Raw genomic sequence first — 13,632 nt, 5'->3', positions numbered from 1 at the left:
TAAGTTACTTTATACTAAAAAAATACAAGATACAACTTGCCTTTAAGTAAACAAGTTTTGGGCTTTATTTAACTTGCATACGTATTTAATTCTTTCGAACGATTTCGTTGTTGCAGTATTAAATAGGTAACATCATTTTGGATTTATAGAAAAAAATATTGTTTTGAATTTTCTAAATATGAGTTTCGGACTCCTCCACTAGCGCTATTTCGATACTTCTTTAAAAAGCCCGTTCTCGATTCCCTCTCTCTTTCGTAAATAACTTCCCAGTTACCCTTCGAATCACCTACGAGTTCATAAACATACTTATATATTTATTAATTTCTTTATTTGGGAAATCCGATGTTTTACTCTGCTTTATTTGATGGCAGTTGTCCGCTGCTGCCTGCGTTTTCCGCCATTTTCATATCAGGCCAAATCTACGAAAAAGAAAATCAAAATCATCAATACATATGTAAGTGCAATTTGGTATACAAAATGATGTATCTAGAAATCGTATAAGGATACTGCATAAAGCTGGTTGTACTTACATGCATACATATGTAAAAACGGATGTCACTATTTTCTTCACAATCTTCTTCATCTTCCTTGACTTCCACATTTTTATATTGCTTAACAAACTTTGCCAAATCACAACCGAAAAACGACGTCAGGAGAAGTTGAAATACGTCAAAAGTAACTAAAAAGAAGGATGAAATCAAATTCTTTTCCGTGCCGTTACTTATGCTAAATTTTATCATATTTTCATTAGTTCTTTAGATACAGAAGTGTCGCATTGTTGATAACTTTAGAAATCACCGTTATATAGAAGGTGGTCGACCGATATCATGGTGGAGTTGGTCCTATTTAAATGGGAAGTTGTACTTACTATATACTATACTATGATTCTCGGAGGGACATCACAAATTTCACTTGAGTTATTCGTTGCACATACAGGCGGACAGACAGAAATATAAATTTTAATTGTATACTAGGATCGCCCATACGTTGAAATTTCGACGTTATATAAATAAATACGGAAAGCAAAATTTAGTCATACCTTTTTTTAGTATTTATAGACATAGAAAAAAGTTGAAACATATATAAATGAATAGCTTATGTTGAAACTTTTTACATGATATATGTGAGTAGATGTAGTAAATTGGAATGTAGTAAATTAAATGTGAAAAATATCCCATTTTACCTCTATTAAGCGATCCTATATTTGTGTATTTCAAATATGACAATTTTTTTTTTTGTTCGTGAATTGGAAACATTTAATTTCTTGTATTACGGAAAAAAATTAATTTTGTTTGAAAAAGCATAATAAAAAACAATCATTAATTAATCCATGACCATCATAATTTCTGAATCAAATTTATAATAGTATTGATTCACAATACAGTATAATTCCTCTTAACCGGCTTCGCATTAACCGGTCGACGGATTAACCGGCCTGTTTACAACAGCCGAGCGCAATGCAATATTTTCCAAGAAATTCACCGGCGAGGCGATGCGGCGAAGTAAACTATAAACGATGTTAGGATTTTGTCCTTTGTCGTTTTGATCAATTTGGTTTGTTTTTGCTGTGAGTACGGAATAACATAGTTTTTTCAATAACAATGAGTGCAAAGCGCAAACGAATTATGGTTTCGATGGATACACGTTTAAAAGTGCTAAGGCGGATTGATAATGGTGAATCCGTAGCGAAAATATGTGCAGAATTTAATGTTGGAAAAAGCACTGTAAATGACTGGCGAAGAGATAGGCGTTCCATTGAGGAGTTTTGCCCGAAAATGGAATCTGATAGAAATCCGGGTAGCCGTTGTACGAGAAAAAAACCAATTTGCGAGGTCGTCCATGAAGCTTTGTGGATCTGGTTTCTTCAGGAACGTCGAAGAGGTACACCGATTGGCGGCCCAATTTTGAAAGAAAAAGCTTTGGCTATCCACCAGAAGATTAATATTGGAGGTGACTTTGTGGCAAGTGATGGTTGGCTTAATCGATGGAAGAAGCGACACGGAATTCATTTCGCACATGTAAGTGGAGAAAAAATGTCTGCTGATACTTCTGGTGCGACAGAATTCAAGACTAAGTTTGGTGAAATGGTTAAAACAGAGGAATTATCTCCAGAACAAGTCTATAATATGGACGAGACCGGGCTAAACATTAAAATGTTACCAGAAACAACTTTTCTTGGCAGTCATGAACAGTCTGCCTCTGGCTTCAAAAAGAACAAAGAATGTATTACAGTGGCCGTTTGTTAGAATGCAGCAGGGACTCATAAAATTCCTCTTTTCGTTATTGGCAAGTCTGCTAAACCACGGGCATTCAAAAACTTGAATCCATCTTCCCTTCCGGTTTATTATAAGTCACAAAAATCAGCGTGGATGAATTCAGACTTGTTTAAAGAATGGTTTAATTTGGAGTTTGTTCCAAAAGTTAAAAAACATTTAAAAAGTATAAACTTGCCCATTAAAGCAATTCTTGTGTTAGATAATGCTCCAACCCATCCTCATGACTGCGCTGTAGATGACATAAAATTAGTTTATCTTCCTCCTAATGTGACAAGCTTAGTGCAACCAATGGACCAAGGAGTGATCGAAAGCTTAAAAAGACGATACAGGCGTAAACTTGTTTCTGAAATTCTGCAACATTCGGAGAGTGAAGACAAAGGCCTTTTAGAAGTCATCAAAAAGATCAATATCAAGGACGTTATCTATATGTTAGCTACAGCATTTCAAGAAATGCCCTCTTCAACGTTTGTTAAGTCTTGGAGAAAACTTTGGCCAGATGTTGAGAATCTAATTGTGATCTCGAATACTGCAGGGACTGAAGAAGAAGAAAACAAATCTACTTTACAAGACCTTCAAAAGTTATCGGGTAACGAATCATTACAGGCAGAAGATGTGGAAAATTGAATGATAAACTGTGACGAACACCTTGAAAATGAATTTTTGAATGATGACGAAATCATAGATTTAGCAAACAAAGAACAAGAGGAAGATGATGAGAGTAGTGACGTTGAAGAGGAGAAAACAGTTTCTCATAAAGAAGCCAAAAATGTGATGGAAATTGCATTGAAATACATTGAGCAGCAACATGAGTCAATAGCATTAGACGTTTTGGTGATTAGAAAATGGAGGGATGTCGCATTCAGAAATTCGCTGAAGGTTAAAAAACAGAAGAAAATCACAGACTTTTCCAAAAAATAATTATTACACTTATATTTAATTGATGTAACACATTAACATATGTAAATATGAAATACATAAATGTGTAAAAAATGCTTCTCCATTTTTTTATATTTATGTATACAATATATTATACAAGTACACTTCGGATTAACCGGCCAAAACGGTAACCGGCCAGGTATGCAGTCCCGAGGTGACCGGTTAAGAGGAATTGTACTGTATATAACTTTCCAGTTGTTTCATCAACTTTTATATCATGATACATATTATAACATGATATATAATAATACAGGTAAAATATTCACTTATGTATCTATTTTAATATGATACATTGTGCATACCGTCTCCACATATGCTATCCATTGGTATATGTTTCAACTTTTTTTCTCTGACTATAAATACTAAAAAAAGGTACGACAAAATTTTGCCCTCCATATTAATATATACATACATATAGATATTGTTTGCGCATGGATTATGTCACCCTTTTTGTGTGTTTGGCCGAGCTCCTCCTCCTATTTGTGGTGTGCGTCTTGATGTTGTTCCACAAATGGAGGGACCTACAGTTTCAAGCCGACTCCGAACGGCAGATATTTTTATGAGAAGCTTTTTCATGGCAGAAATACACTCGGAGGTTTGCCATTGCCTGCCGAGGGGCGACCCCTATTAGAAACATTTTTTTTTCTTAAATTTGGTGTTTAACCGAGATTCGAACCGATGTTCTCTCTCTGATTTCCTAATGGTAGTGACGCACCAACCCATTCGGCTACGGCGGCCGTAAAATGTTCATCATGAAAAAAGCCAAAAGTTGGATCGCCGGGAGTTTCTCAAAGACCTCAAATCACGGTGGAGGTAACTTGAAAGTTTGGGGATCATTTTCTTGGAATGGGGTAGGCCCAATAGTGAGAATAAATGGCAATATGGATAAGTTTGCTTATCTTGATATTCTCAAAAATACGATGGAGCCATATTCCCTACATACAGCAAAAGGAGCGCAAAATTGCTATCAAAAGACAAAATTAAAGTCTATTGCCCAGCACAAAGCCCCGACCTTAACCTCATTGAAAATCTGTGGAACGACTTTGGGGTTAAGGTTGAGTAAAACAACTTTAAATGCCAATGAGCTATGGTAAAGAGTACAGGAAGCGTGGAATAGAAAGTTTACCGCGCAGATGTCAAGCAGTTTTAAAAAATAATGGATAGTCATCAAAGTACTAATCAGGTAAGAGATAAATAAACAAATTTAACCAATTTCCTGCAGATCGATAAAAATGCGCTTTTTCACTGTCGAGTTCTACTTATAATTGTAGATATTGAATTGTTATTTATTTAGCATTTTTTATTTATTTTTGATAATATTGAAATAAAATAATAGATTTGGGCAAAAATATTATTATTATTATTATTTATTAAACATACCATAAAATACAGTGCTTAATATCTAAAGAAATAGAGTACAAGCAGCTTAGGCCATCGACTCTTTAGTTTAATGTTAAGTATTAGATACATATGAAGTACGTGAAGTATAAAGATAATTAGAACTAAAATTATACATTATTACAAAATTTCATATATTTAAATTGCTTTCTTGGATGAAATTATATATATATAAATTGTTTCGCGATGTTACATATTTTAGAGTAGACGCTGGGTTTGCAAATCCAAAGTGTTTTTTCCTTAATCTCTCCAAAATTAAACATTCATTGAGGAAATGCTACGTTGATGCTAATCTGGAGCAGAAAAGACAGGAAGCAGGAGAACCTCCAGGGAGTAAATGCCGATGCGCTACGTTGGTGTGGCCAATCCTCAGGCGGGTAAAAATTGGTGTAGGTATTACGACGATCGTGGAGGCATTGAACGCCTGCTGGCGGGAGCAACACGAGGCCACATACCGTGTGGACCACTCCCTATGAGTCTTAAGGCCTGAACAGGTCTTAAGATGGCTCCACCCGTTGCACTTGTTGCTCCTAACCGAGGTGGAATTCGGATGGAGCCGTTTATGGCAGACGCAGCAATAGAATACTTCTGGCCCAGGGTTGGATTCAATTCCAGCCCTGAGGAGAAGCATTTGGAGCAAGGTTGCTGCGAGGAGTTGCTCCTGTGACGTAAGGGGTGGGGTGATATGCTGTTCACTAGACAGGGCTAGTTTACTGAGGCGGCAGCCCTTGGTCGGGAAAAGCCCGAGTCATTCCGGTAACGTAGAACCGGCTGCGATGGGAATGCCCTTATGAGCTACTAAAGGCTGCCTCAACAGAATTTATCATGGAGCTAACGAAAGTCTACAGCATCATCTTCGAGACCGGAAGAATCGACGAAGCATTATTTAAAACAATAGTTTTCCCAATATTTAAAAAAGGAAATACAAATATAGCAAGTAACTATAGGGAAATATCCTTTATGAACTGTATTGCAAAAGTTTTAATGGGATTGATTAATGAAAGACTTACAAACTGGATAGAAAACATTAACATGCTCACTGAATTTCAAGCCGGCTTTAGAAAAAACTACTCAACGGTGGATAACATATACAATCTTGCATCTATAGTACATTTAAAGTTCAACGAAAACAAAAAAGTTTATGCATATTTTGTGGATTTCAAAGTGGCTTTCGACAGGGTACCCAGGAGGCCATTAATTTACAAACTTCGACAGATAGGATTATCCAACAAAATAACAAATATGATTGAAAATATTTATATTCGAATACGAGAACAGCAGTTTGGACAGGAAGGGAAGTATCAGATTACTTTGAAACCGGTACAGGGGTGAAACAAGATTGTCCGTTATTACCTTTGCTCTTCACATTATACCTGAATGATCTACATGACTGTTTGAAAGGTGGTCTACTAATTGATGGAATAAATGTACGCCTTCTTCTATATGCTGATAATATTGGTCTCTTAGCTGATTATCATAATGTCTCGCAATCTATGATTAAAAAACTAGAAAGATATTGCGCTGAATGGAACATGGAAGTAAATTTAATGAAATCTGAGATGATAGTATTTAGAAAGGGTGGCCAACTAGCCAAGGCAGAAAAATGGTGGTACAAAGGTGAGGAAATAAAAGTGGTAGCAGAATATAAATATCTTGGTGTCATTCTCACTACCAAAATGGCGTTTGCTAAACATGTGCAAGCCAGAAATAATTCAGCAAAAGCTAGCATTAATAGTACATGGAACAATTTCTTAGCTAAGCCTTACATCTCATACAAAGCTAAATGGAAGCTGTTTCAGGCTGTGTGCAGAGCCATACAAACATACGCCGCTCAAATCTGGGGTTATACGCTGTTCGAAGAAGTAAATAAACTTCAGCGTTATTTTATTAGAAGAATTTTCAAATCACCTGACTTCACCCCGAATTATGCAATAACGCTAGAAACTAACGTAGAACATAGCTACTTATATTCGTTAGAACTACATATGAAATACATTTGGAAAACTATCTATAAATACAACATTAGTAGACTCCCGCACAAAGTTACATAGTGCAAATTACGAACAAACGTGTTTTGGCTCAAACAACTCAATGACTTAGGTATGGAGTTTGGCCTAAAGCTTGAAGAAAACATAACTGATACGGACTGGTAAGATCGCTGTACCCAGCTTTTATTAAACTACAAAATTTAAACATGGCAAAACAAAAAGCACTATCAATCACCACACGAATATATAAACACTTAGATCACTCAAAAGGAGAGTCATACTTTAGAGAAGATATGCGATTAGCTGATATAACAAAAATATTTAAAGCAAGATGCGGTTTGTTAAAACTGAATGCAATAGCTTATCGAAACGCGGTAAAAATTTGCACACTATGCAACTCAAACGAAGAAGAAGACATGTATCACTTCTTAGGAAGGTGCCCTGTACTGAAGGAAATCAGACAAAGATACTTAAATGCAGAGAAGCTAAACGACGTTGAAGTAATATATATACTAAATTGCCAAATAATTAGCCATATTAATTAGCAATCAATTGAAGATATATTTGAAAAATTAATCGAAACGATTAAATATAAATTATACTATATATATATAATTGCCACGTCACACCTTTTTTGGGAGTTTGGCCGAGCTCCTCCTCCTATTTGTGGTGTGCGTCTTGATGTTGTTGCACAAATGGAGGGACCTACAGTTTTAAGCCGACTCCGAACGCCAGATATTTTTTATGAAAAGCTTTTTCATGGCCGGAGGTTTGCCATTGCCTGCCGAGGGGCGACCGCTATTAGAAAAATGTTTTTCTTAATTTTGGTGTTTCACCGAGATTCGAACCTACGTTCTCTCTGTGAGTTCCGAATGGTAATCACGCACCAACCCATTCGGCTACGGCAGCCGCCAAATATAAATTTTTACACCTTGTCTGTTTCCATTATCTGTCGTAGCATTTTCATAATTGTGTTTGGCGAATTCGAACAACTTTTTTCCATTGCGGAGTACAAATTAATTATTTTATTAAGATTTTATAAATAATAATTAAAGTAAAAAAGGTACTAACTGCTTTAAATTATATAAAGTGTTTGTGAAAATAAAACAATAGAGATCAGTACTCATTTCCATACGGAAAAGCCGTTTTGTGGTTAACAAATTAAAAAAAAACTAACTTCAAAGAACTCGAAAATTAAAAGTTTCCGCTATATTTGGAGAGGGGAGAACTCATTGGGGTACGCAGAACGGAACACTGTGGGAAAATTTGTATCGTATACATACCTGCCTTTTAAAAGTTAGACTTCGATTTATAAAACTTTGCTCATTATAAATGTTAATTAAGGCACAGTTATTACAAGTTTGCCACGCAAATGCCCGCGTTGCATCTTATCAAAAGCGTCCGGCAACTGTTCAAAAGTAAACGAACTATCAATGAGCGGCAACAGCTGAAATGGACACACTTGTATGAAATATTTAATCAAAACGGTCAAAAAATTCCACTTACCTGTTTTTTCTCTACCAATTGTGAAAGCAGTTCAATTCCTTGCGGAGCTGGCGTAAAGAAGCCCCATTTCAATAGCCCACCATTTGAATATATAGCCTTTGTATTTGTTTCGACCATATCGGTAACATTTTTTATCATTCCCAAACCAAAGCCCAAATTGTCCAAGTTGCGTACAAAAGGGGGTGAAAATGTTATATATTGACGAAACGGGAAACGAATTTTATTAGCCTGCTCTATTCCTTGACCCGCGCAGTCCAAGACAATATCGAAGGGTGCATAGCTACTCAACGCATCGAACTCGGTGGCATTTTTATAGTCCACAACATAATCAGCACCTAGATTTTTTACTAGTTCAATTGCATCTTCACTGCAAGTTGCAAATACAGTAGCCTTTTGTGATTTTAATATTTGTATTGCCAATGACCCTACACTACCAGAGCCACCCATCACCAAAACTCGTTTATTTGCACCGCCACCTGTACTGGATACTGCACCACAAATGCCGCCTAAGCGACCAGTAATGTAAAGCCCAGACCATGCGGTCAGTCCGCCATAGAGAACAGATGCTGCTTGTTCATTAGATAAACCTTTGGGAGCTGCTGATAACTAAAAATCGATTTGTATTTGTATAAAAATATTTAAAAATTCTTTCAATTTACGCAGTAATCCGGTACAACAACGTATTGGGCATGTGATCCATTTAATTGCAGAGGAACCACACCCCATACTCGCTCACCCACTCGAAGTCCGTTTTTGGCTCCCATTCCACATTGTATAACTTCGCCACAAAATTCACGGCCCAGGATTAAAGGAAATTCTATCGCACTTGAAAATTTACATCGCAACATGTTGAACATTTTCGATCCATACCCTTCTGTTTATGTAAGAAATTTGGTTTTGAAAAATTGATGCAATTTGTTGATATTTACCCAACATTGCAACATCAATAGGATTAACTGTCGTAGCGTGAACGCGTACCAAACAGTCAGAAGAACTTTGGATCTGAGGCATCCTTAGACCCTTCGCGTACTGCAGTTCTTCAGTATGACCATAATTGTGTATTTGCCAGCCAACCATTTTTAATTTTCCATCAAGACATGAGTGATTTTTACTTTCAGCAGTTGATTTGAAGGATTTGAAATTATTTGTAGAGCAGTAGCGTACTGAAGAAAAGTAACTGCGTTCCAAATGATTTAGATTTCTGAACCACATTTCGAATTACAATGTGAAATCAAATGCGTACTTCTATCCATAACCTTGATAACATGGATAACTTCTTACATTGGCGACATACAGTGCTGCCAGCTTTTGAATTTTAATAAAGCACCAAAACTTGAAACAACTGCGTTTAAACACGTTCTTTCAAGTGACAAAATTTTTTCTCATAAAAGAACACTGCACGATTTCTGTGTGGTTATAATTTTCAAAATGGACTAAATCTAGTCCTTAAGTGGTAAACTTTCGATGGTTCTATCAACAGATCATTACAATCGTTACTATCGACAACATTTCATATCTACATGAACACACGGACATTGTACATTTCCATAAGTACAAACACTCTCAGCTGGTTATCAAAAAATGTCCACAGCCGAGATCACCTAATTCCAAAACGCTCTTTTATGTGATAGGTTGCTTAAAAAAAAACAATTAAATTTCATAAAAAATCGTATCAAAAATCTAAAACTTGACTAAGAATTCAGATATTTCTCAATAAAAAGCAATATATGCGGCGACGGTCGGAAAGGACTCATTACGGAAGGCCTACAAATTCAGGCCCACGCACATTTTACTAAAGCCTAATTTGCAATTGCTGTTAATTTTTGGAATTAAACAAACTCATAGATGATGAGAGTTATAGCTTGTAATATCAGAGGACTGGACGCAAATTTAATCTTATCAAATAAAACCAGGACGAGATTTAATTCTATTTATCCGATTTCAATAACAATTAAGTCGGATTTAAATGAATTGCGGAACCTCCAAGTTTAGGCGAGTTTTATTAAGTTACTAAATGGGTTTAAATTTACCCAAAATTGCGCATGACAACTACCTTTTTTTCAAATTTTACTTGCGTCGAAGTTTTTTCTAAGTTCATGATTTCCACCAAATTTTAATAATTTTGACTCACTTATAAAGGAGTTATCAAGTTTTTTTTTATTTCTGTTTATTAATTATTGTTATACCGGAGGCAGGCCCGGTTTTACATTGATTTCGTCTATTTTTTATACAAAACTATACTGGACGAAAAATAATATAAGTATCAAATTTCAATGAAGTATACTAAATTTTGCCACAGTTATCGGTCGCACGGACAGACAGATGAACGAACAGTCATCTACCTACTCTGTGCAGGTATGCATAATTTTGGAAATTTTTGTTTTTTGACTCTTAACAATTTCGTCTATATATCAGCCGTAAAACAGCTCTTCGTGTCCGGTAAAATCATCAGCAAATGATGAATTTCGTTCGCAGTCGGTGCAGTTAAAATAAATTACACCTTTAAATAGTTATATACGTTCACATATGCATTAATCACCTATAAATCCACCAAATTAATCTACTTATATGTGAACGTATTATTATTTCATGTTCTCGGATTTCGGGAGAGAAATTTTGTAAGGATAATCTGGCTTTTTAATTACGGATTGGGAGTTAAAGTAAGTTTACATATGCATTAATTACCAAGAAATCCACAAAATTAATCCACCCGTTTACTTATGGCAGATTACCTGGCAATCAGCTGTCAATACTGTTTTGGAGAGTGGTAGAAATTGTTTTGGAGAGTGGTAGAAATTAGTTTGGTGGAATATATAAGTGTTTTTGGTTTGTTTAATTATTACTAGCAAACCCGGCCCCCTTCGCTGGGCACACTAAAATAGAATAGATATGGTTTAGAACAGAAAATATATGGTTTTCATATTATTTATTTCTTTATTCTTTATTCAAGCGCTTTGGCATAAACAATATTTTTTGTTTTTCTATTTGTTTTTGAGTAAATATAAAATATAAATTGAAAATCAGGAAAAAAGAAGATTGTTTTTAAATGTCAAATCAACGCATATGAATAAACAATCGTCTTTTTTCCTGATCATCCATGAATTTTTCGTTTCAATTTATATGTTTTATTAAGCATTGGAGCTTTTTTAACCATTATCCATTTATATTTTTCAAAAAAAAAAACGAAAAAAATTTTTTTTTCACGAACACATAATTTCATTCGGATCTCACATTAAATTCTCAAATTTCGTAAGAAATTATTCACTGTTCCAAAATCCACTCCAAAAAAATTCACAAACAATTTTTACATGTTGCACTTACGTGTTTTCCTTATGGCATCCAAATCAGAAAGAAATATAGACCCATTGTAACTCACACTGTCAATTTGACAGTTCAGTTCCGCCCCAAGCGTTAAAAAAGTAAGCGACATTATGGATGGTTCAAAAGAACGCTGTACCCGTTGCCAGTGCTCCGAATTACAACCAAACTTTACGAAACCCATTTTCAATACTTACTTAACAATGTGCGTAAGTTTGGTTTAATTCGGTGCAAAGAGACGGCGGGTCCACGTTTTGGCATATATTTCGAGACCCTAGTCATCAATAGGTATGAAAATTACCCCGTATTAAAGCACTTATCAACAGCTTTCATTTGATACCCATATTGTACATACACAACCAAAGGTTACCCGGGTCCACGTTTTGACCTATATCTCGAGACCCCAGTCACGGAGCGGCATGAAAAATACTCTGTACTAAAGCATTCCCCAACAGCTTCAATTTGATATCCATATTGTACAAACACATTCTAGGCTCCACGTTTTGGTCTCTATCTCGAGACCCTAGTCACGGAGTGGCATGAAAAATACTCTGAACTAAAGCATTCACCAACAGCTTCCATTTGATACCCATATTGTACATACACATCCGAAGGTTACCCGGGTCCACGTTTTGACCTATATCTCGAGACCCTATCTACCAATAGGTATTCAAACTATACGGAAATCATCTTCAATATCTACTTAAGAATGTGTGTAAGTTTGGTTTAATTCGGTGCAAAGACACGGCGGGTCCACGTTTTGGCATATATTTCCAGACCCTAGTCATCAATAGGTATGAAAATTACCCCATATTAAAGCACTTATCAACAGCTTTCATTTGATACCCATATTGTACATACACAACCAAAGGTTACGCGGGTCCACGTTTTGACCTATATCTCGAGACCCCAGTCACGGAGCGGCATGAAAAATACTCTGTACTAAAGCACTCACCAACAGCTTCAATTTGATACCCATATTGTACATACACATCCGAAGGTTACCCGGGTCCACGTTTTGACCTATATCTCGAGACCCCAGTCACGGAGCGGCATGAAAAATACTCTGTACTAAAGCATTCACCAACAGCTTTCATTTGATACCCATATTGTACATACACGTCCGAAGGTTACCCGGGTCCACGTTTTGACCTATATCTCGAGCCCTATTTCCAAAATAAAATATAATCCATGTTACTCGTGGATAATGTAGCTTTCGAATGGTGGAAGAATTTTTAAAATCGGTCCAGTAGTTTTTGAGCCTATTCGTAACAAACAAACAAACAAAGTTTTCCTCTTTATAATATTAGTATAGATTAGCGTTATGAAGAAAAGACAAGGAGAACGAATAGTTAAATTAATTGTGCAATTAACTGCTAATAATAAAAGGTTAAAGGAAATCCGTAAACGATGTTTATTGAGGTTTCAAAAAATTATGGCAGCAGTACGTATACGAAATTCGATTACATTTTATAATAAGTGATAAGAGGATACACGTTTATGGGCACACGCTATTTTTCTGTTATATGAATGCATAGTTAATAATACCTAACAAACATTTTACTAGAATTATGTCTACAAACCTGTTTTCCTTGCCGTCATCCACTTTATTTAGTTTTTATTTTGACGTTTTTCCTTATAATACGTTCAAATATAAGTAGATGAACTCAAAATACATAATTGAAAAGCGCGATTTCCCATACAAAATTTCTCTCCCAAAATCTGAGATTATAAAATAATCCGAGACAATAATCATACTTTCGGACATACAATCTCAGTAAACTTCGCATACGGATTTCCTCCAACTGTTTAGCAGTCAATTGCGCATTTAAATTAGTTATTCCTTCTCCTTGTATTTTCTTCATATCGTTAATAATAATTAAAGAACCAAAAACTCCGAATATTCCACCAAAATAATTTCTATGAAGAAAAGCCTCTCAAAGCAGTATTGACAGCTGCTGGTCAGTTTTGCAGGTAATCTTCCATAATTTGGTGGATTTATAGGTGATTAATGCATATGTGAACGTATTTGGGAGAGGCATTTTGTATGGGAAATCTCGTTTTTAATTACGGATCGGGAGTTAAGCACGAAAAAGTAGATCATCTAGATCGAAAAAGTAGATCATCTAGATCGAAAAAGTAGATAATCTGTGGCCATATGTGAACCTATTATAAAATTTAAAATACATATTATAGGTGAGCGAAATTTA

At 35.6% G+C, this 13,632-nt stretch overlaps 2 protein-coding genes across 4 annotated transcripts; one reads left to right on the top strand and one right to left on the bottom strand.

The window, feature by feature from the left end:
• Positions 1-290: 290 nt before the first annotated feature.
• On the bottom strand, positions 291-9,364 carry LOC129247383 (reticulon-4-interacting protein 1 homolog, mitochondrial). 3 transcript variants are annotated; one of them, XR_008582556.1, is made up of 6 exons: positions 9,034-9,364; positions 8,764-8,978; positions 8,105-8,710; positions 7,882-8,045; positions 531-679; positions 291-419 (listed from the first exon to the last, which is right to left on the bottom strand). XR_008582556.1 is itself a non-coding variant. In XM_054886495.1 (4 exons), exons 1-4 carry the CDS (start codon positions 9,314-9,316, stop codon positions 7,938-7,940), a joined length of 1,212 nt encoding a protein of 403 aa, XP_054742470.1. In that variant the 5' UTR covers positions 9,317-9,364; the 3' UTR covers positions 7,369-7,937. The 3 variants fall into 3 exon arrangements, 2 of the variants coding, with proteins under 2 accessions (XP_054742470.1, XP_054742471.1); XM_054886495.1 differs by lacking the exons at positions 291-419; positions 531-679 and having other exon boundaries at positions 7,369-8,045; XM_054886496.1 differs by lacking the exons at positions 291-419; positions 531-679 and having other exon boundaries at positions 7,369-8,045; positions 8,764-8,975.
• LOC129248796 (jerky protein homolog-like) lies at positions 1,602-2,246 on the top strand. The gene has a single exon (XM_054888412.1). It carries the CDS (start codon positions 1,602-1,604, stop codon positions 2,244-2,246), a length of 645 nt encoding a protein of 214 aa, XP_054744387.1.
• Positions 9,365-13,632: the final 4,268 nt, after the last annotated feature.

Source organism: Anastrepha obliqua, chromosome 5 (genome assembly GCF_027943255.1).
Source record: "Anastrepha obliqua isolate idAnaObli1 chromosome 5, idAnaObli1_1.0, whole genome shotgun sequence".
NCBI classification, from domain to species: domain Eukaryota; kingdom Metazoa; phylum Arthropoda; class Insecta; order Diptera; family Tephritidae; genus Anastrepha; species Anastrepha obliqua.
The sequence above is the reverse complement of the archived record's forward strand: the minus strand, read 5'-3'. Positions and strand labels throughout refer to the sequence as shown.

Excerpts from the sequence above, each read along its gene's own strand:
- LOC129248796 (XM_054888412.1), top strand. The coding sequence starts at position 1,602 with ATGAGTGCAAAGCGCAAACGAATTATGGTTTCGATGGATACACGTTTA.
- LOC129247383 (XM_054886495.1), bottom strand. The coding sequence starts at position 9,316 with ATGTGGTTCAGAAATCTAAATCATTTGGAACGCAGTTACTTTTCTTCA. Across the intron at positions 8,979-9,033 it reads TATTGATGTTGCAATGTTGG|AAGGGTATGGATCGAAAATG; the intron begins GTAAATATCAAC and ends TTACATAAACAG. Across the intron at positions 8,711-8,763 it reads TTGTTGTACCGGATTACTGC|TTATCAGCAGCTCCCAAAGG; the intron begins GTAAATTGAAAG and ends ATCGATTTTTAG.